Source organism: Podarcis tiliguerta (genome assembly GCF_965153285.1).
Source record: "Podarcis tiliguerta genome assembly, chromosome: 1".
NCBI lineage: Eukaryota > Metazoa > Chordata > Lepidosauria > Squamata > Lacertidae > Podarcis > Podarcis tiliguerta.
Genome location: NC_139534.1, coordinates 35,670,079 through 35,690,205, shown reverse-complemented (window position 1 = coordinate 35,690,205; position 20,127 = coordinate 35,670,079). Strand labels below are relative to the sequence as shown.

The 20,127-nt window shown below is 39.5% G+C and overlaps 2 protein-coding genes across 5 annotated transcripts in view; both read left to right on the top strand.

Moving 5' to 3' along the window:
- The window catches only part of KIF5C (kinesin family member 5C), a 312,660-nt gene that overhangs the window by 128,863 nt on the left and 163,670 nt on the right, over positions 1-20,127 (top strand). The gene's annotated exons all lie outside the window — the stretch shown is intronic.
- Positions 1-20,127, top strand: part of MBD5 (methyl-CpG binding domain protein 5) — a 101,501-nt gene that overhangs the window by 72,771 nt on the left and 8,603 nt on the right. For 2 of the 4 annotated variants that reach the window (XM_083405287.1, XM_083405286.1), the window contains 3 exons: positions 8,458-8,784; positions 11,263-11,471; positions 15,188-16,396. In XM_083405287.1, the coding sequence (XP_083261413.1) occupies positions 8,458-8,784; positions 11,263-11,471; positions 15,188-16,396 (1,745 nt within the window). Of the gene's footprint in view, positions 1-8,457; positions 9,490-11,262; positions 11,472-15,187; positions 16,397-20,127 lie in introns of all 4 variants that reach the window. The other 2 variants (XM_083405285.1, XM_083405284.1) reach the window with 1 other exon arrangement.

The following is a 20,127-nucleotide window of genomic DNA, read 5'->3' as shown; positions in this document are numbered from 1 at the left end:
CGTGTCTTTTTAGGTATATATTTCATGGGGCACCTTCAAGAGAAAGAAATGGAAAGTTTCTATTTTGAGATGCAATTTATTTATTTATTCATGCTTCTACCAACCTTTTCCCCAATGAAAGCAAGAACAGCATCTTATAGCTTGGTTATAGATATTGTTTCCTTTTAAAAGTCTTTGGACATTGCTAGATATAGCTGGTTTTTCTCGTATAGTTATGTATTTTATAGTGATAGATAGATGGTTCAGAAGGTCAAGGTTGTTAAGATAATTGGCTAACACAATGGCGGCTCACTTTGCATATAACTTTAAGCCAAAGCAAAATAGGTGGGCTCCCACAGAGGAGGCAAACCATAAGCCATAACGTAAGGTTATGGCTTATGGTTTGCAGCTCATGATTTGGAAGAGCTGAACCATGAGTCCAGGTTTGGAACCAGGTGTGCAGAAAAATATTGGTTAGGAGAGAGGAGACGATGCCTGATAGACTGAACATGCTCAAAGGCCTCCTACATCACTTGAATAGTATTTGCCTGATCCAACCCATAGCAGTTTTAGTAGCCTGAGGAAGGGGAGAAGGATCAGAGAGGGGAAGAGATCTGTATCCCTTTAAAAAAGGATTATGGAGATAATTTGGAGGGAAATTATGAAAAAGTGTATCTTCAGACCCCGAAACTGCACTGCAGAGTGTGTTCTAGACTAGAGTAAGTAATGAGCGTTGGGGTTAAGAAGAATGTGCTGGATCATCTAGCCCAGCCCAACATCCTCTTTTCAGAGTGGCCAACCGGATGGCTATGAGAAGCACACAAGCTATGATTCTCAGCTGCTGATATTCAGAGTCACACTACCTCTAAAAGTGGAGGTAGGACATAGCCATTAGGGTTACACCACAGTGTTTGGTTACAGGTCCACACTTCTTGTTTCCTATTTGCCAACCATCAAAAAATTTCAGCTACGTTTAGCATGTAGCAGCCTTATTTTAAATGCTGGATTTTATTCAATGCAAGCTTCTTAAATACACCAAACAGTTTTGTGTGCTAAGTTGAGTCTTTTATTGTGGATTGGAATAGGCACCTGTTTCTAGACCTACTAGAACGTCTGCACTGGTAGAACTGGTTCAGATCAATGAATTTGATGAATTTAAATTGTTGTTAAAGTTTAGGTTTGATAAGCCTATTTGAATAATTTATTTGGGGGGTGTAAATCATTTTATTTTATTTTTGTCTATGGCTTTAAAAATTCTGGAAACTTTACTAATGCCCAAACAAAGCTCTAGAAACCACATTTATAACAACCCATAATGAGAAATTCTGTATTTTCTCTTTTTGGCGAAGCCAGCAGGTTGCATCACAGTGTCTTATCTACAAATAAGCACACTTTTTGTTAGCCTCTTTGCATACTATTTTTGATTTCATAATAGGATTTTTGAGCAAGATGCTTCTGACAAGTGTGTCTAAACTAATCTTTGGAAGGATACTTATCTATATTTTTCCCTTTTCAGATCAGTAGTTGAAAAATAAAATAGCTCAGGCCAGGAAATGGAAGTTCTTTTTCTAATATATTCTACACACATTTTGTTTGCTTTTGGCCTGTCATATGCTTGCTTAGGGAGACAAATCTGGAAAGCTAAAACCAAGTTATATAAATAGTAGTTGTGTTTAATACTGAAGCATTGAAGTGCAGTTTGATAACATTGTGCTGGCTAGTTTGTAGATCAGGAGGGGGTTGCATTGGACCCTAAATTATGTAATCTCCGCAGGCACTAGTTTCTAGAGGCATGTTACCCATAGGCTTGTTACTATTGACTCGCAAAATTCCATGATTATGAAAAACTACTAAAGTTTTAATATCAGCCATATGAGTTTCAGAGTCTAAAAGGGTTTTGCTGAAGAATCCAGAAACTGTAGTCTGAAGAAACCTTATATACACACATCTAAGAACTAGAATCACCTAAAATAAAGTGTGGTACTAAATGATGTTCATTCACTTCTGCAATACCTTTTGTTTTTGATCATGAGATGAAGCTAATTTCATGGGGAGGCTGGGCTTCTGATTTATAAAACCCTATTGCTTATATTATAAATACAACTGATCTATAAAGGAGAACTGAAGACAGCATTCTGCCAGAGGTACAGCTGGCTGCACACATCAAAGGAATTTATGAATCAGCTCTGTGTCAAAGACCTTCAAATCACCATCACCTAAAGTGGACAGATGTGTTCCCTTCTGTGCCAGATTCAGGGCACTGGGTTATTACTTCTAGAGGCTCCTTATTGTTGGGTATGCAGTGGTTTGTATAAATTGCCTAACTACAGTTATTAAAAAAATTAAAATCTAGTGATGCTCTCCACTGATAGAAGGCTCTTTGATCCAGCAGGCTTCATTAAGCTGAAAGGAACAGGTGAATTTTGTGAATTGCCCCTTGCTCCTGCAGTCCCCCAAGCTACCTACCACACGGGGCCCCCATTCCACGTGATCAGATTTAGGGGGGGGGGACCGCGAAGGAAAGTGGGGCAGCGAAATTGCCTCACCCCATTTTGCTAACTGAAGTTTCCACTGGATCAAAAGGGCCATCAGCAGAGATACACAACTGGTATTCTACGAAAACCTATAGTACCAACAGAAGTGAAAGATGACATAAGTGCACAAAATGCAGCAGTCATATATGTCTGGCACTGGAAGAAACCAGAGTGAAACACTCTTACAGTGAAATGCAGATGGGAAGACTGTCTATAATTGTGACGCTACTGACATAATCTGGTTCGTATCATTAGATAGAAAAGTTAAACCTGATTGCCTTACAATTGCCCAACAAGTTCTTCCTTGCTCGTGGGTGATGCCTGAATGATTCTGCATCCTCACCAGTGTAACACCTGATAAGGAATATATGAGCACAATTTGTTAATTACTATTAATTCAGTTTGCATACTGCCCTTCATCTGTAGATCTCGAGGCGCTTCACAATATAAAAATGCAAGATAAAATCACAAAATATATAATAAAAACAAGATCAGAAATCCCACAAACCTATAAACTCGCCTCCCACAAAGGGTATAGGATTTTAATTAGCCAAAGGCCCAGTTGACAAGGAACATTTTTGCCTCGCGCCTAAAGGTATGTAATGGAAGACACCAGCCTCCTTGAAGAGAAAATTTTGCAATGTATGGATGGGCATAGCTGTAGCACCACTTACATTGTAAGCATACGAGAAGAGTTAAAATATTTGCACTCTTCCCACCATGCACACTGAGAGCCCATTGCAGAAAGAATGAGAAACAGCCCATAGTTGCCCTTGAAGAGGTACAGAGGTACATCCATAATCTTTAAAAAGAATTAAAGAAAGCTACCTAGCTGTCATTTTAGGAAGAACACTTCAGTTTGGGGGAGTGCAATAAAGTGGTGTCAAACTTCTTCCCTTTTTTGACTAGGAAATGCAAGCATTTAAGCCATAAAAGGTTAATGGCAAGAGGAAACTAAACCTAAAACAAAAAGGAGGAGAATCGGGTGTGAGAAGACCGTTACTGCACCACTTCTTGACTAAGCCCTGTAGGCAAATGTTTTGAGGATTTCTGGCTGGAGATGGTGAGAGTTAGCAAAAACTATTGGTGAATTCTGGTGATGCCAGGGAACCATCATATCTGACTCTTGACAGGCGAGACATAAATAAGGTGGCAATTTGTCATATGGGAGTTGAGAAAAGCAATTCAAAAAAAACCCAACAACTATTAGTAATCAAAAGCCCTCATAATGATAAATTGTAAGTTGGTACTTTACCAAGAATTTAAAAGCAAAAAGCAGCATCGTCTTGAGCTGGATAACCTTTGCTGAAAGGTAAGGACAGGGTGCTGACCAGTAGCAGAGAGGAGACTGTAGTGTCACACAGTACCTTGTGTGAAGGTGACACTTGAAAACTGAACAGTGACATAAAACATGTTTTTAAATGTTAACTACATGGAGTTTATAGTAATCAAAGTATGCTGACTTAAAAAGAAAGGTCTTTTATAGGTGTGTGTGTGAGAGAGAGAGAGAGAGAGAGAGAGAGAGAGATTATGTGGTTTGGAATACAGAGTCTGCATGTATAGCAGATGTTCTAGCACCTCATCTGTGGTGAGACAGCATACCAAGAGAAGATAGCTTTACTAGGACTGCTGTACGCCTGGAATTTCCCCGACGTTGCTGGGATTCGTCCATCGAAAATGACGTTCAGGCAGTATTTTTGAAAAGCAGCCAGAATGTCTGTGAAAACCTGGATGTACGGCAGCCCAAATCAGAAATGTTTATTTTTTTGGCAATTTTGCTGGAAAAAAGGGGGGGGGAGCTCAACAATTTTGCCCCCTCCCCCCCAAAAGAAGCTCAACCCAGCACAGTGAAATAAATCAAAACATACATGATTGCAGGATTCTGACATGTTATTAGAAATTGCTCTTGGCCAGTATTTACAGACGAGAAGGTAAACATTTTCAACTTTGTAGAAATGCTTTTAAAATGTAATTTTAGCTTTTATATTGTAATGACATTAAGTTTTGCAAAGAACCCAGTCCTATATTCCTGCATCAGCATTCACTTTTTAATTTATTGTGGCATATAGAAATATGATGGGTATTTAATTGGTAATAACTCATAAATATTTATTTCAGCACAACTAGGCTACTTATTTTTATCTTGCTCTTTAATATGTTGAAATAAAATTAAACACCTCAGAACTTTATGTAGCATTTATTAATGACTCGAAGCTTCTCAACTTTTTTTAAAATAGGAAAACTTGAGAAATCAAGCATATAGTTAATGTCTGTCAAATGCATATAGAATATTTGTATATGAAAGGAGCTTGAGTTTCTTGAATGAGGTTTTTATTATGAATTTATTCCATAGAGTACATCCTTTTCACATTGCCTGTCAAAAGCAACCTTTTGCCAAATATTTCATCCGTCTTTTATTTTCAAACAATTATTCACAATAGAGCTGTGCATGGACCGCTCTATCCAAATTGTGCGGCTGATTTGTATTTTATATATATATATACATTTTTTTCAGTCTTTCAGTCTGTGAAAGGTTTCACAGCATATTGTGGGAGTCCATCACCTTGAATATGCAGGAACATACTCCAATTGGCTCTGAGACCTTGTTCTGTTATCCAGCACATCCACGTGCAGGATACTGGCTTTTCTTATAAGGGTAATGATATAATTAAACTGTAGTAGTTTTAGTTAAGTTTTGGTTACACATTGGTATCATGTTCAGTCAATGACTCTTGTGATTGCTGTCAAGTAGAAACTTCTTAAGTGAAACAGAATACACTATTTTGTTCCCTAGAAAAAGCATTTCATGTTCCCTTTCATCAAAAGGCAATTGTTTTTGCAATTCTGGTATATCTTGTCAGAGCAGTTGTCAGATATTCTGCTCAGGAGACTTGGTTCCTATCAATACTGCACTACAAATGTGCATTAAACTCATACTTTTATACCTTTAGGCCTGTCTATCCCGAAGTCTCTTGTGAACTTGAGTTTTTTGAGGATTTCTTAAATATTGTATCAGAAATCCCCAGGCCCTCTCAAGGAACTTTCGTTCCCTGGTTTCACTGGGAAGAAGAGTTCCTAGTTGCCAAAATACAATGCTAATCACTGAAGAGTTTTTTGGCTGTGAAAATAGAACAACTGCTCCAAAGTAACACCTATGCCTTAATGTTCCTTCAGTGGAAGGATATCTGCTTCTACAATAGCACAGGTTCTCCCGCACATCTTTTCTAGGGGCTTCCCCAGTCCTATGGAAAAGATTTGGACTGGGTGCAGGGCGAAGTCCTGTTGTAAAAGCATAATGGGTTAGCTGGGTTAGGATAGGTTAGGAACCATAATTCCATTATCAGGTTTAGGGATGACCAAAAAGGATACCATGACTGATGTGATTGAAACACATTAAGAAATCCAACAATATGTATTTCTCCTACCTACCAGGGTGCCAAACACCATGTCTGTGTCAGAACGGAGCCTGGGGCAGATTTAAATGGGTATGAATTTCATCCAAGGACCCAGGAAAATTAGTTACCACCATGCACACAAAACTACTTTGCCCAGAGACTGGACATTTTAGACTGCTTGGTCTAAAACGTGCAGTGAAATCCAGAGAGGGTTTCTTCAGCCAGAGCCACCTTAAGACTGGATGAGACTACACCTTCATCTATGGAAGCATTGACTGTTCGTTGACTAACTTGGCCAAGCCTCCTCTGGCTCCCTTAATGAATGGTGGTGCCTTAACTGCAGGGCTTAAATCACCATGGAGCCTAGACTAAACTTCCATGATGGCAAAACATTTTCTGCCTTACCACCATGGTATGCATACAAGTATTATAGATCCTATGGATGTATGTGCATGTTTGCTTTCCGAGATCAAACTACCCAACCCTTTCCAGATTCTCTTCCAAGGTAGGCCCACAAATGTGTTTTGCAGGAGTCCAATAATAACATGAATAGTCTCATAATATTTTACATGCTATTTGCATTGCTTTATTGGATTGAGAGAACTAGAATAACTTTTATTTTCAGAATCCTGGTTTTATTAATCAAAATACAAAAATATTGAAAAACAATGTATGGAAGTATGTTTGTATTGAAAAACAAAGTATGGAAGTATGTTTGTATTGAAAAAGTATGGAAGTATGTTTCACACAGAAATGAAAGCAGTGCCTATATAATGCATATGTGTCTGCAAACAACATTCTGTAAATAAGACCTAAGGCGTTTTGGTAATTTTTGCATAAAGTGTGAAGAGCTTTACAGCTGAGTTTAAATGTGGTAGCTGTGAGGCTTGCTTGATAGTCTTGACCAAGTGATTACTTCTCAGTCTCACCACCCTCAGTTTCTGTGGAAATAAAACGGGTAAAAGGCCATTTACCCTGCCTTGATCTTATTGGAGGAAGGTGTAATGGTTCTAGGGGTTGCTCGTGCGTAAGCCGGTGCAAACACCTGGCTGGATTGCCTGAGTGAACCTTTTCTGTCCGGACAGCCACTCACCCGTGGCTGTCTCAATCGCTGGCAGAATCCGTCAGTGGGCGTTTCTTAAACTTCTTCCAGCAAAGAAGCTCTTTGACGCCTAGTCTTCTCCTGCTGTCTCTGCACGAAAGCCTTCTGCGCAAGGAGGGCGTAGGCAGCGGAGGACCCCTACTCTCCCCGCTGGTCCCCGGCAAGGAGTCATGGGACCGCCTCGCCGCTTCCCCCATCTGCCCCCCTTCTCTACTGGTGCTACGCTGATTCTCTTCCCCAGAAGATGGGCTGCCTCTCCCAATGCCGGGGCGCTCTCCGGAATCCCTCTGGATTTTGCTCTCTCCCTCCGGCACTGATGGCAGTTCCCTGACAGAAGTATAGGATATAAATGTGACAAAGGTTTATAATATTTTCTGTACTGTGCAGAACTTACAACAATATGTAAATAGTGGGACTTTCAGAATGCTCTGACAGTGAGCTTTAGATTTAGCTTCTATTCTGCCTAGTCCTTTTCTTATCACATTCTCAAGAGCCGTGCTTTTGCATACATGCATATTTTATCTGTATATTTCCCATTATGTTTTTGATATGTAAAGCCACATGGTGGCAGTCTTGAGAATGGAATTTGTTTGTTCTGATTGCTAATCTGTCTTCCTTAACTTTCTACAATCTTATTATTAGAATTTAAGCCTACCTCATACTCTGACACTGTACTTGGTATTTGCTCAAGAACAAAAACAACAATAAAAAACCCCCCACAAAACCACAAATAAATAAATGGTCTTGTTGAGGCTGAGTTTTTAAGTAATGCATTAATGCAAAATATTTCTTATATAATCTTTCTCATATATTTCCCATTATAGTGCTTGAAATAATTAATTACAAGTTCTATTTTGTATTTTAAAAACGCAGGTGGCTTGAATATGAGCTTCCTTTAAAATGGTCCAGGATGCCCTATGCAGTGGTTCTCTTTTGAAGGACAGAGAGTAGCCCTGCGGTAGTCTTGTTTATGCTAGGAGATGGCCCAAGGCTATCTCAGTAGTAGACTTGAAGTTGCAGAATATGTTATACAGTGCATCACCCTAGTGACTTTTAGAAAAATATGGAAGCACTTGTTTTTATTTATGTATTCAGTTGACATACTACCTAAAGTGTTCTGAAAGCGTTTGACAATAACATAAGTATTAAATTGCATTGTGCAGCATTCATTCAATGTAACAAATAAAATCTGAAGAAAAGCCAGCTTTCTGTTTCCACACATTTGTTGTTTTCAGGTAGTTTAATACTGCTTTGAATACTTGTAACATGATTTAGTACTTTTGCTGGTTTTTTAATTATCTGTTTTGTGAGTCACTGTAAATAAGGCAGGAGATATATTCTTCCTTGTCTGAGTGTTGCAAACTCCAGTTGATATTTATGACCAGTTATTCATTATAGCATTTATCTTTCAATGTGTGTTACTTTTTTCTTTCTTTCTCGTTTGCAGGAAGGACAGGACCACCATCATCCACAGCTATAGCTGGCACCAGTCAACCTGCCATCACCAAGACCACATCCGTTCTTCAAGATGGTGTCATTGTCACAACTGCAGCTGGAAACCCACTACATAGCCAGCTCCCCCTTGGGAATGACTTTCCTTTTGTTGGTCATGAACATGCTCTGCATTTTCCACAGAACAGCACTTCAAACAACAACCTTCCGCACTCTTTGAATCCAAACCTCTTTAGTTCACTACCTATCTCTTTGCCAGTGAATCAGCAGCACCTCCTAAACCAGAATCTATTAAATATACTGCAGCCTTCAGCAGGAGAAGGCAAGTCTGAGGTCACCCTCAATCCTTTAGGTATTCTCAACCCAAATGTAAATGCTGCTTTAGCTTTGCTCTCCGGTGATGTGGATGGGCAGGTGCTGCAACCTGTTCATTTCCAGCTGCTAGCAGCTCTTCTACAGAACCAAGCCCAAACAGCTGCCATGTTCCCCTTAGCACCTTTCAATCTGTCCATCTCAGATCTGTTACAGCAACAGCAACACAATCCTGTACCCTCAGTAACACAGATGACAGCCCCACCACCAGATCACTTGCTTAGCAGTCAGTCAGATACCAACAGAGCTGATACCCTGTTAACCAGTTCCCTGGGAAACCCTTTCCCAAGCTTTTCAGGCACAGACACTACTTCAAACCCCCTGCTCCTTCCAGCTGTCACTGGGGCCTCAGGATTAATGCCCTTGAATCCCCAGCTGCTGGGTGGTGTTCTGAACTCTACATCGGGCAACCCTGCTAATCATCCAGAGGTTTCCATAGCAACCTCCTCCCAGGCTACCACTACCACAGCCACTACATCATCAGCAGTGGCAGCACTGTCTGTCTCAACACTTGGTGGGACAGCAGTGGTGTCAATGGCAGAAACATTGCTGAGCATATCTAATAATGCTGGGAGTACATCTGGTTCAGCTAAACTCAACAGTAACTCTGTGGTGCCACAGCTACTTAACCCTCTACTGGGGACAGGTCTACTTGGTAAGTTAAATATTTTCACAGATTTTTAAAAAGGAAAAAAAAAATGGTGGTGGGTGGGAACTTCTTTTTTCAACCTTTTTTTCAAAACTCCATTTCATTGCACTTTTTCCCAAAAACGTTTATGCTATGTTAACTTGCTTAACCATTCCAGTGAAAGACTGCAAATATAATTGACAGACATTTTTAAACAGCATTTTTTAAAACCCTATTATTTAGAAAGTATGATGCCATCAAAATTCAACCAACCAATTGGAATGGCTTTTACTTTTTTCAAATCTCGTAGATGCATCTTTGGGATGCAGCATTTTTTTAATAGATAAAGATATAGATATATATTCAAGGCATCACAGGGTTAGTATGAGTAGCTGTGCAATAGATAAGCTTCCAAGTCCATCTGAATTAAATAATAATAATAATCAATGTGTCCAATCCCTAGATTATGATGACACAGTATATATAAAGCACTCAGAGTACAGTCTTCCACAGGTTCAAGGCAATAGGCTGCCCTTCTAGCACTCTACACTTAAGTTCCCATGCTTCTTGGATTCTCATTTTTTGGTAAGAAACCAATGGTTTCTAAACAACTTGACAAACATCAATAGAAAGTTTAATTCCAGTTCACATGTTTAAATCTAAGAGAGTAATATCCTAGATTTTCATATGAGGATTTTCACATTTATTGGGAAGTCCTTCATTGGAACATGACTGTACAACAGTGATATAAATGTGTGAATTGGACCTGAGAGTCTGCCAAATTCTTGTGCTTCCTTTATGAATATCCCTACCTGGTTGTGTGTTTGTTTGTGTGTGTGTGTGTGTATGTTCAGTGAATTGCTGCTAATAAAACATAGATAGAAGTTTTATGCACAAGCATTTTTCTGATAAACACAGACCTAACTTGCTATGAACTTGCGATAAAATTTGAATTCTTCGCCAGATTTGTTACTTATTCATAATACTTGTGCATTTTGTGCCAAACTGCTTGTGTCTTCTAAGTGTATGCTCTAGCATTACATAGGTGCCTGTAAAGTAGGCTGGTGTGCAAAGGATTGTGCGCAGAGCTTCCACACACCTACCAGGTTTTCTCACGTCCACGTAGTCCTCTATTTCTGTTGTATTGTAGCTTTTGACGCGACATAAAGTAGTGTGGTCAGAGAAGGAAATCGAGCAAGCCTCATGCAAAGGTACATGTGTATGGGGGCCTTTTGGATCCCATTCATAAAAACTAACCTCTCTTGCATCAACTAAGTATTATGAGATTGTAGCTTCTAGTTTTCCTTAGCTGGTTATGGCTTTAAAAAAAAGAAGTGTAAAAGTTTTATTCATTTGCAAAGGTCTTGTAAAAAATAAGTCACTTAAATGTAAACAGTCTCTATAATTTGTGCCGTTATTGGTTTACAAGGTTTTATTACAGTATTAGTAGTAGGAATGTTAAACATTTAAATAGGATTTAAAAAAAAAAAATTGTTAACAAGAGAGTACTTAAATGATTGTTTAATAAGCTGTAGAATATGTTGCTATTTAAGAAACGCCATGGAAGTTGCATTTAGTATATGCAAGGCGAATCCAGAGTTAGACTTCATTGTAAGCAAGACTGCTGGCTGTGAAAGAAATCCATACCTTGCATATTAGTTCCCTGAAATATTGATTCACTGAAGGGTGGGTTGTGAGGGAGTTTTATTCCACATCTTGTCACTAAGTGGTAAAATATGACCCATGTGTTACACCTTCAGAAAATTGTTGAGTTAAATATCTATATGTTTGGAATTGCAGGTGACATGTCATCAATAAATACTACCCTTAATAATCATCAACTGACGCATCTACAGTCACTGTTCAACAACAATCAAATGTTTCCATCAAATCAGCAACAGCAGCTTCTTCAAGGCTATCAGAATCTCCAAGGCTTTCAAGGACAGCCCCCCATTCCTGGGCCACCTAACAACTCAAACCCTATGGCTTGTCTGTTCCAGAATTTCCAGGTAGAAGTTGGTTTGTTCTTTCAAGTTATCCATGAAAAATAATACAAATTCCTATACTGCTTCAATAGTTTATTGCGGATTTTAAAGCAATGTCTGTATGAAGTTAAATCATCCCATTTTATTATCTCAGCACTTTAACATCCGTCGATTATTCTAAGACTGTTACATTGTGAACTTTTCACTTCTCATAAGTTACAAGGAAAAACTGTGGTACTGCTCTTCAGAATGGCAATGGAAAAGTATTTCTCCTCAATACTTGGACCTGGTGTTATACTTATTTATCAGTGTTTAAGTTTAGAAGACTTTCATTGACTTAAGTATTCTGAAACAAATCCCTGTAAATGCATTTTTTAAATATCTTCCCTGTCATTGCTATCTGCGTGCATAAGTTAAGCTAAGAAAATGACAGAAAATATCAGCGGCTACTAGATCATAAAAGAGAGCTATCTTGTGCAGTAACATCATTATAGTACTTCCAAACTCAAAAGCTGGATGAAAATTAATGCAGAGGGTAGCAGAAGAAAAGCTTTTATTCTTTGAGAATAATAGCAAAATACATCATTTTGTTATTCTAGACAACTAAATATTTCCCTGTGTTTGCAAAAATCATGGCCTTCAGGGTGCTTTTTATCTTCCTCACATTGTGCTATGTGACTTTCTGTTTTTTTTGCTTTGTTAGACATGAATCATGCATATATTTAATGTTGGTAACTGTTTAATGTAGCCATGACAAATATTGCTAGACTGCTTTTCCATACAGGCTTTGATAGATAATACTGGGGGGAAAGCTTAGATGCAGATTGTGAAAATATCATAGTATAGCCTACAGTTGATGTAGATTCTTTAGGGTTGTTGATGTTTAGTTGTGTCCGACTCTTCGTGACCCCATGGACGAGAGCATGCCAGGCACTCCTGTCTTCCACTGCCTCCCGCAGTTTGGTCAAACTCATTCTGGTAGCTTCGAGAACACTATCCAACCATCTCGTCCTCTGTCGTCCCCTTCTCCTTGTGCCCTCCATCTTTCCCAACATCAGGGTCTTTTCCAGGGAGTCTTCTCTTCTCATGAGGTGGCCAAAGTATTGGAGCCTCAGCTTCACGATCTGTCCTTCCAATGAGCACCCAGGGCTGATTTCCTTAAGGATGGATGCGTTTGATCTTCTTGCAGTCGATGGGACTCTCAAGAGTCTCCTCCAGCACCATAATTCAAAAGCATCAATTAGTCGGTGATCAGCCTTCTTTATGATCCAGCTCTCACTTCCATACATCACTACTGGGAAAACCATAGCTTTAACTATACAGACCTTTGTCGGCAAGGTGATGTCTCTGCTTTTTGTTGGCAAGGTGATGTCTCTTCTTTAGGGTTAGTGAGGGCAAAAAAGGAGAAATTTAATACACACAAGATAGGGGTGTGATTAATTAAGAAGACTATTGTACTGGATAAAAGATTGCAACTGGTCCTGGTTGGGGCTGCCCTTCCCTCAAAGAGCCAAGTTTGCCTGGGTCTTCCTCAGGTTTGGGTAGTGCCAGCATCAACCCACTTCAGCTGGATTGAGAGTTACAACCCTATCTGGTGAAAGTAATCCTGGCCACAGTCATGCACGGACTGGTTATTTCCAGCCTACCAGTGTGGTGTAGTGGGTAAGAGCGGTGGGAACCGGGTTCATGTCCCCGCTCCTCCACATGCAGCTGCTGGGTGACCTTGGGCCAGTCACACTTCTCTGAAGTCTTTCAACCTCACTCACCTCACAGAGTGTTTGTTGTGGTGGAGGAAGGGAAAGGAGAATGCTAGCTGCTTTGAGACTCCTTTGGGTAGTGATAAAGCAGGATATCAAATCCAAACTCCTCCTCCTCCTCCTCTTCTTCTTCTTCTTCTTCTTCTTCTTCTTCTGCAATGCTTTGTAAATAAGACTGCTGTTGAACAAAGTTTGAAATCTTCAGTAGTTACAGAAGGGCACTTGTGGGGTCTCATGCTTTGTGCATGTAATAGCAGTCCTGCATCAGCTGCGTTGGTTATCCCTTTGCTTCCAAGTTCAATTCAAAGTGCTGGCTGTAACTTATTATTTTAAAGGGCTCCCAACACCGGCTTCTACAGGCCTCTCTATCTAGTCCCAGGAAATGCCCCCTCTCCCCAGACTTTGCCCTTTACTGATTTGCAGGGCACATGCTTTTACCTGACTGTAATGAGTCGATGAAATCTGATAAAGCCTCTTGCTAGTCTGGAACTTCCTCTCCTGCTAACTTTGTTTGGCTCCCTCACTTCAGAATTATAAACAAACCCTAAAGACTCTTTGATTTTCTAATCTTTGGATTGGTCTGTTGCTGGCTTTTCTCAGTTTGAATTTTGCTGCCATTTAGCTATTCATATTCTATTGTGTTGTTTTAATATCTTTTATTTTACGCTGCCTTGGGATGGCTTATTCTGAAAGACAGCTGGTAGATAATGTAAATGAATACATAAACAAACAAATGTTTGGTAGCATGAGAGTGATACTTACAATAATACATATAGAATATACGTGCTTGAGTTCAACTGGATAGTAGATTGTGAACTTGGCAAGTGTGTGATAAAGGGTTTTTCAAAGGAAACATTTGCAGTGATGGTTAGATAAAGAGAGAATTTATCAAATAGGTGGAAAACGCAAGAAACTCCATGCATGGAGACTGAAAAAACATTATTAAGGTATTCAATGAGGCCGCAATCTTAACGGCAGATTTTGCACTTTAGGTCCTATAGACTTAAACTGAATTTAAATAGCAGAAGCCAACTCCGCCCCCCTCCTCAGGGGGAGCAATAAAAGAAGAAGTAGTATCACCATTGTCCTCCCACTTTTTAAAGTAAAAAAATAAATAAAACTCCTAGGAAACTCACAAATCCAAAAGCATATTAAAACATGGAATAAAACAGAAGTTACATGAGCAAAACAGAAACATAAAACAATAACTTACTTGTAAAGTATAAAGGCAGACATGCCCAGCAAAACACAAGCAGAGCATTGCCTCAAGCTCAGCATCTTCTAAAGGCTCTCTAGAAAAAGTGCCAAGAGAAAGGAGAGTTTCCCAAGAATAGAGTTCCTTATGGCACTGCTGCCAAAAAGGCCCTAGCCTAGGTAACCAGTCGGGACCGCAGACAGCAGAGGGCCTCTGAAGAAGATCTGAAAGTATAGGTAGGTTCATGGAGAATTCCAAGGAGTGTACGTGCTGTAAGGGCCTATTAGTAGCATTTCCCAGGGACTGCGAGGGCGACTTCCTCATATGCAGTGTGTTTCGGGGTACCGTAATTCAAGCCAAAGTAAGGAATCAAGAATAGAAAAAAAAACTGAGGTTGAGCTTGTAGGATTGGAAGCCTTACGAGGGCGTGTAGCTGCATTCTGCTAACAAGGGTATAAAAATACAGAACTTTTTAAGGCGAGCAGTTTAGCACTATTTGCTCCCCAGTAACATATTGTGGTGCACCTGCTCCTGTTTGTGGTTAGCTGCCGGATTTGGAGATTGGGCAGTGTCTTGATTAGGGAAAGGCATAGACTATATTTTATTTTTGTCCCTGTGTGTTTTCATTCACTTCTAACAACATGAAAAATGAATTTGAATCAATATGAATAGTAGTTCTTCACGCATGCTTTTAGTTTTTGTCTTGACTTGAAACAATTGTGACCTGAAATTGCTATTAGAAACCAAACAAAACCTGATCGTATTTCCCCTCCTTCTGATTTTTAAAGGTGAGAATGCAAGAGGAGGCAGCTTTTCTGAACAAAAGAATGATCAGTCAAATGGGGATGCCACCAGTTCCCGAGAGTTCCAACACCCCACTTCCTCCATTTCAAGATACGGTGTGCAACTTGCAGCAAAGGACAGAGCCGTCTGTAGGGCACCAGGCAAAGGACAGCCTCAGCCTAGCTACCCCGGGAGATGGTTCAGTCGATGCTATCTACAAAGCAGTGGTAGATGCTGCAAGCAAGGGGATGCAAGTAGTTATCACCACCGCAGTGAACAGTACGACACAAATGAGCCCCATTCCAGCCCTGAGTGCCATGAGTGCCTTCACAGCCTCAATTGGTGACCCATTAAATCTTTCTAGTGCGGTCAGTGCAGTAATCCACGGAAGAAACGTTGGCATTTCTGATCATGAAGGTAGGGCAAGGAACACGAGGGGGGCACGAATATTGAAGAATTCAGAACACCTTAAAAATTCCAGTGAGGGGGAGGGCTTGGAATACTATAAAACAACAGGTTGCAACACACCCAAAAAACAATGGGAAGGGGAACAAAGCCCTGGAGGGGAAATGAACAGATGGAAGTGTGAGGAATTTTTAGACCATTCATCCCATATCCACAGCAGTCCTTGCCATGAAAGACCTAATAATGTCTCCACACTGCCATTAGTTCAAGGCAAGCAGCATCCAATACTGTTACCCCAGCGAAATTGTCAAAGTGATAAGATGTTGGAGGAGAACTTCAGGTATAGCAATTACAAAAGAACTATGATGAGTTTTAAAGAAAGACTAGAGAACACTGTGGAACGATGTGCACACATGAATGGAAACAGGCCTCAACAAAGCAGAGGTTTTGGAGAGTTGCTGAATGCTTCTAAACAAGACCTGGCAGTGGAGGAGCAGTCTCCAAGTTCCTCCAATAGCTTTGAAAGTTCTCTAGTTAAAGACTACATCCATTATAATGGGGACTTTAATGCCAAAAGCGTTAATGGGTGTGTGCCTAGTCCTTCAGATGCTAAAAGCATTAGTAGTGAAGATGACCTAAGGAATCCTGAATCCCCTTCTTCAAATGAGTTGCTACATTACAGGCCAAGGACGTTTAACGTTGGGGACTTGGTCTGGGGCCAAATAAAAGGACTGACTTCATGGCCTGGTAAACTAGTAAGAGAAGATGATATTCACAACTCATGTCAACAAAGCACTGAGGATGGGAAGGTATATTTATACATGCATTTATTTTATCTTATTAGTAACAAATGTGTCTCTTACACAATATTTTAATCTCTCTGTTGCTTTTTGAAAAGATATTATTGCTTATACCCTTTAATGTGCTGATGGAGTTTTCCTTCCTATTTCATGACTACAGTCGCAAAGGGGCAGGGTTGCTTTTCTCTCCTACTTGTGAGCCTTACAGATAGCTCAGGGAAAGGACCAATTTACTTTTGAAAAAATACACCAAATGCATTCTGACAACTTACACTGTTGATGCCTTTTAAATATGAATTTATGATAGATTTATTTAATTCCCCGAAGTCGTAAAAATTTGTACAACATTCACATTTATTATAATGCATGGTAATTTAAAGGTAAGGACACGGGTGGCACTGTGGTCTAAACCACAGAGACTAGGGCTTGCCGATCAGAAGGTCGGCAGTTCGAATCCCCGCGAAGGGGTGAGCTCCCGTTGCTCGGTCCCTGCTCCTGCCAACCTAGCAGTTCGAAAGCACGTCAAAGTGCGAGTAGATAAATAGGTAGGTTCGGCGGGAAGGTAAACGGCGTTTCCGTGCGCTGCTCTGGTTCGCCAGAAGTGGCTTAGTCCTGCTGGCCACATGACCTGGAAGCTGTATGCTTGCTCCCTTGGCCAATAAAGCAAGATGAGCGCCGCAACCCCAGAGTCCTCCGTGACTGACTTAACGGTTAAGGGTACCTTTACCTTTTAATTTAAAGGTAGTTATCATCAACTTTATTATTGTTGCTGGTCCCCCCCCCCCCCATTCTACTGTATTGGCCCTAATATAAGCCACATCTTTAAAATTGGAGGCGGGAGAGAGAGAAAAGAAAAAATACCTGAATCTAAGCTGCTCCATTCCTCGCTGCTCCTGGCTGCATACTGGGGGGGGGGGGAGTCACGCTGCATTGCCAGCAGCCTTTCCCCTTCCTCGCCTTGGGGGAGAGGACGGGGGACTATGTGCAGGGTGGGCATTGCTTTGCTGCCCTCCTGGCCCCCCTCTCCTGGCTGCATACCGTAAGGTTGCAAATATAAGCCGCAGTTTAACTTTTCACGGTCGGAATTTGGGGGAAAGGTGAGGCTTATATTCAAGCCAATATGGTATTTTAAAAAGTCCCCTGACCATCTGGAACACTTTTGATGGGGCTGGATAGAGGCAAAATGTCTCCTTGTACACATGGTCCTTTGGATTCAAGCCAAAGCTAATGAAACTGTCCTAACAGAATGAGGTATGTTGATCAAATCAAAACTCTCCTATTGGTTGTACCAAGTTCTTCAATACCAGTGTTAAAACCTAAGGCCTGTGTTTCAAAGTTAAGTGCTTGTCTTCATATTACAACAGATGGGAGATGGAGCTTCTCAAACAAAACAAAAAATTCAGCCGACTAGCTTTTGTAGGAACATTTATTAGTAGATATTGTTACTACTTTAATAGGAGCCACATTGTGTTACTCCTAATTTATGACTTGTTAAATTAATGGAAGTTTAATGGATTTTTGATTTTAAAACCTTTATACCAAGAGGTAATTCCAGGAACTTCATTATAATTTTAGGACATTCTGTGCATTTATTGTTTTTTCAAATAATTTTTTTGGGAGGAGAATATCAGTTCAGATCCCCAGAGGTTTTTCCAATAGAAATATGCAGTAAAAATATTTTTAATAAAGGAAAATATAACTAAATGTTATTAGAGATAGTGCTAAGGTGATTTCTTTAAAAAAAAACCCAACACCATTGATAACTTTGACTTCCATTGACAATTGTAACGTATATTTTATATTCTTTGTAAATTGCTTGAGTTTTTATTTACAATTAAGCAGTATACAAATTCAGATAAATAAATGAAATAAATTTAATATTGGCCAGGAACTCTAGAACAGTTCGCTGCATGCGTGTTCATCATGATGACCTGTATTAAATGATGACATCACTTGTGAATTATAAATGGGCTGTCATAAGTTTATTTCCAGAGCTAGAAAATGGGGTTCTGTGTCAGCTATAAGCATCTTTGGAATCTTTTAGATCTTGAGTTAAGAAGCTGCTTTCCCTGTACTTCTCATCAAAGGACTATTTAACTCTGTATGAGATGAGATATAAGTACTATGCTCTGGAGAACCTTTTTTCAGGGATTAAAAATTGTCATAATATAAGATTTACTAATGCAAAATGAATTAGTATCCCAGATTCATATCTTCAGATAATCTCTTCAGCATGTTCGTTCTATGCTGAGCTTTAATATAGCTGATATTATATCTGTTCTGATTAACTTCAGATAGGCAATACTAACATCAGTATGGGATCCACAGTTATCGATTCCATACAGTGGGGACATTGCTAGAGTGATAGCATTATGGTGTTGATCAGCAAATGCCTATATTTACCCTTTTGGAGTCCTCAGATCAGTTAAAAAGGATACGGAACACCAAATGCTGGACCACTGCCATATCACAAATGCTGTGATACATACTGATGTAAAGTTAATTGGCCACTCCAAGTTCTTAAATCGTGCAAACGTTCAGGATAAAGGCTTTAGGTTTCAGTCCTGTTGCTCAATTGAAGTTCATAGCAGGAGTTTTGTTGTTGTGATGGTTCAGTTGACTTTATGCATTCATACAATGTATAAATTCGCTATTATTGATACAAAAAGATAATTGTCTATTTAAGTGTGTGTGTGTGTGTGTGTGTTTTGTTTAAAAGAAAAAACACCAAAGATGCAACAATGAAGATAAACTAATAGAATTTATTTCAGATTTTAAATGTTAATTTCATTGATTGGGTTGGTGAAATGAACTGTGAAGTTCTTGAATGCCGTCTGAAAAACAAAGTTATCTACACATGATAATTGTAATGTCATTTGTACATACGGCTGCACAAAACAAAGAAATCATGCTTTTACAAAGTTCAATTAGAAATGGAATTGACTTGAGCCATCTGGTGCTGAAATCTATAATTTTTATTCCTTATTTCACAACAGCTGAACTCTCTTTAGTGTTGCCCAATTTGTAGTTTTTGTTGTTAATTACAGTGGACTAAATTGTATAGTGGAATATTGGTACCAAAACAAAATGTGTTGCTTTAATAATCAATGATACTAAGATTAAGCATAATTGTTTTACAAACCACCTCATTCACTTGCCATTTAAATTGTGTAGACAGGTACCGGTAAATTTTATCCAAGACTTTAGCTGATACGGTGCAAACCTTGATTGTTTCCACTAAAGTTAAAGTAACATTAAATCTGAGGCAAGTAAGTTGGGACTTCAGTTGCGTTAACCCTAAACTCCCTGATGATGTTGCAATAAGTGCCATGATTAATCTTTTCCTTCCATCCTGCTCTGAAAAATGCCCTTTTATAATTTTCCTGTGTGACTTTGGGACTTTTTGCCCAAAACCAGCACAATATTAGGCAGTTGCTGCTATTCCTGCTGCCACCACTAAAACATATATCACAAGAGTTGTAAGCCAAGATGTTCTCTTGTGTTTGAGCTAGTCCTTGGCTCTTATGCAGTGCGGGACCTAGATGGAAGAAATGTTGTTACTAATATGAATTGTTAAACGTTCATATGTAAATTTGGCACTTTACAATTGCAAAATCATCCACATACAGAACAGATTTTTCATATGTAAATATAGATATGCAAGGGGTTTTATATGTGACTTATACCTGTGAGTAATGTTCATGGACTTTTTGGCATGTGTGCCAATTGGTTTGCATTCT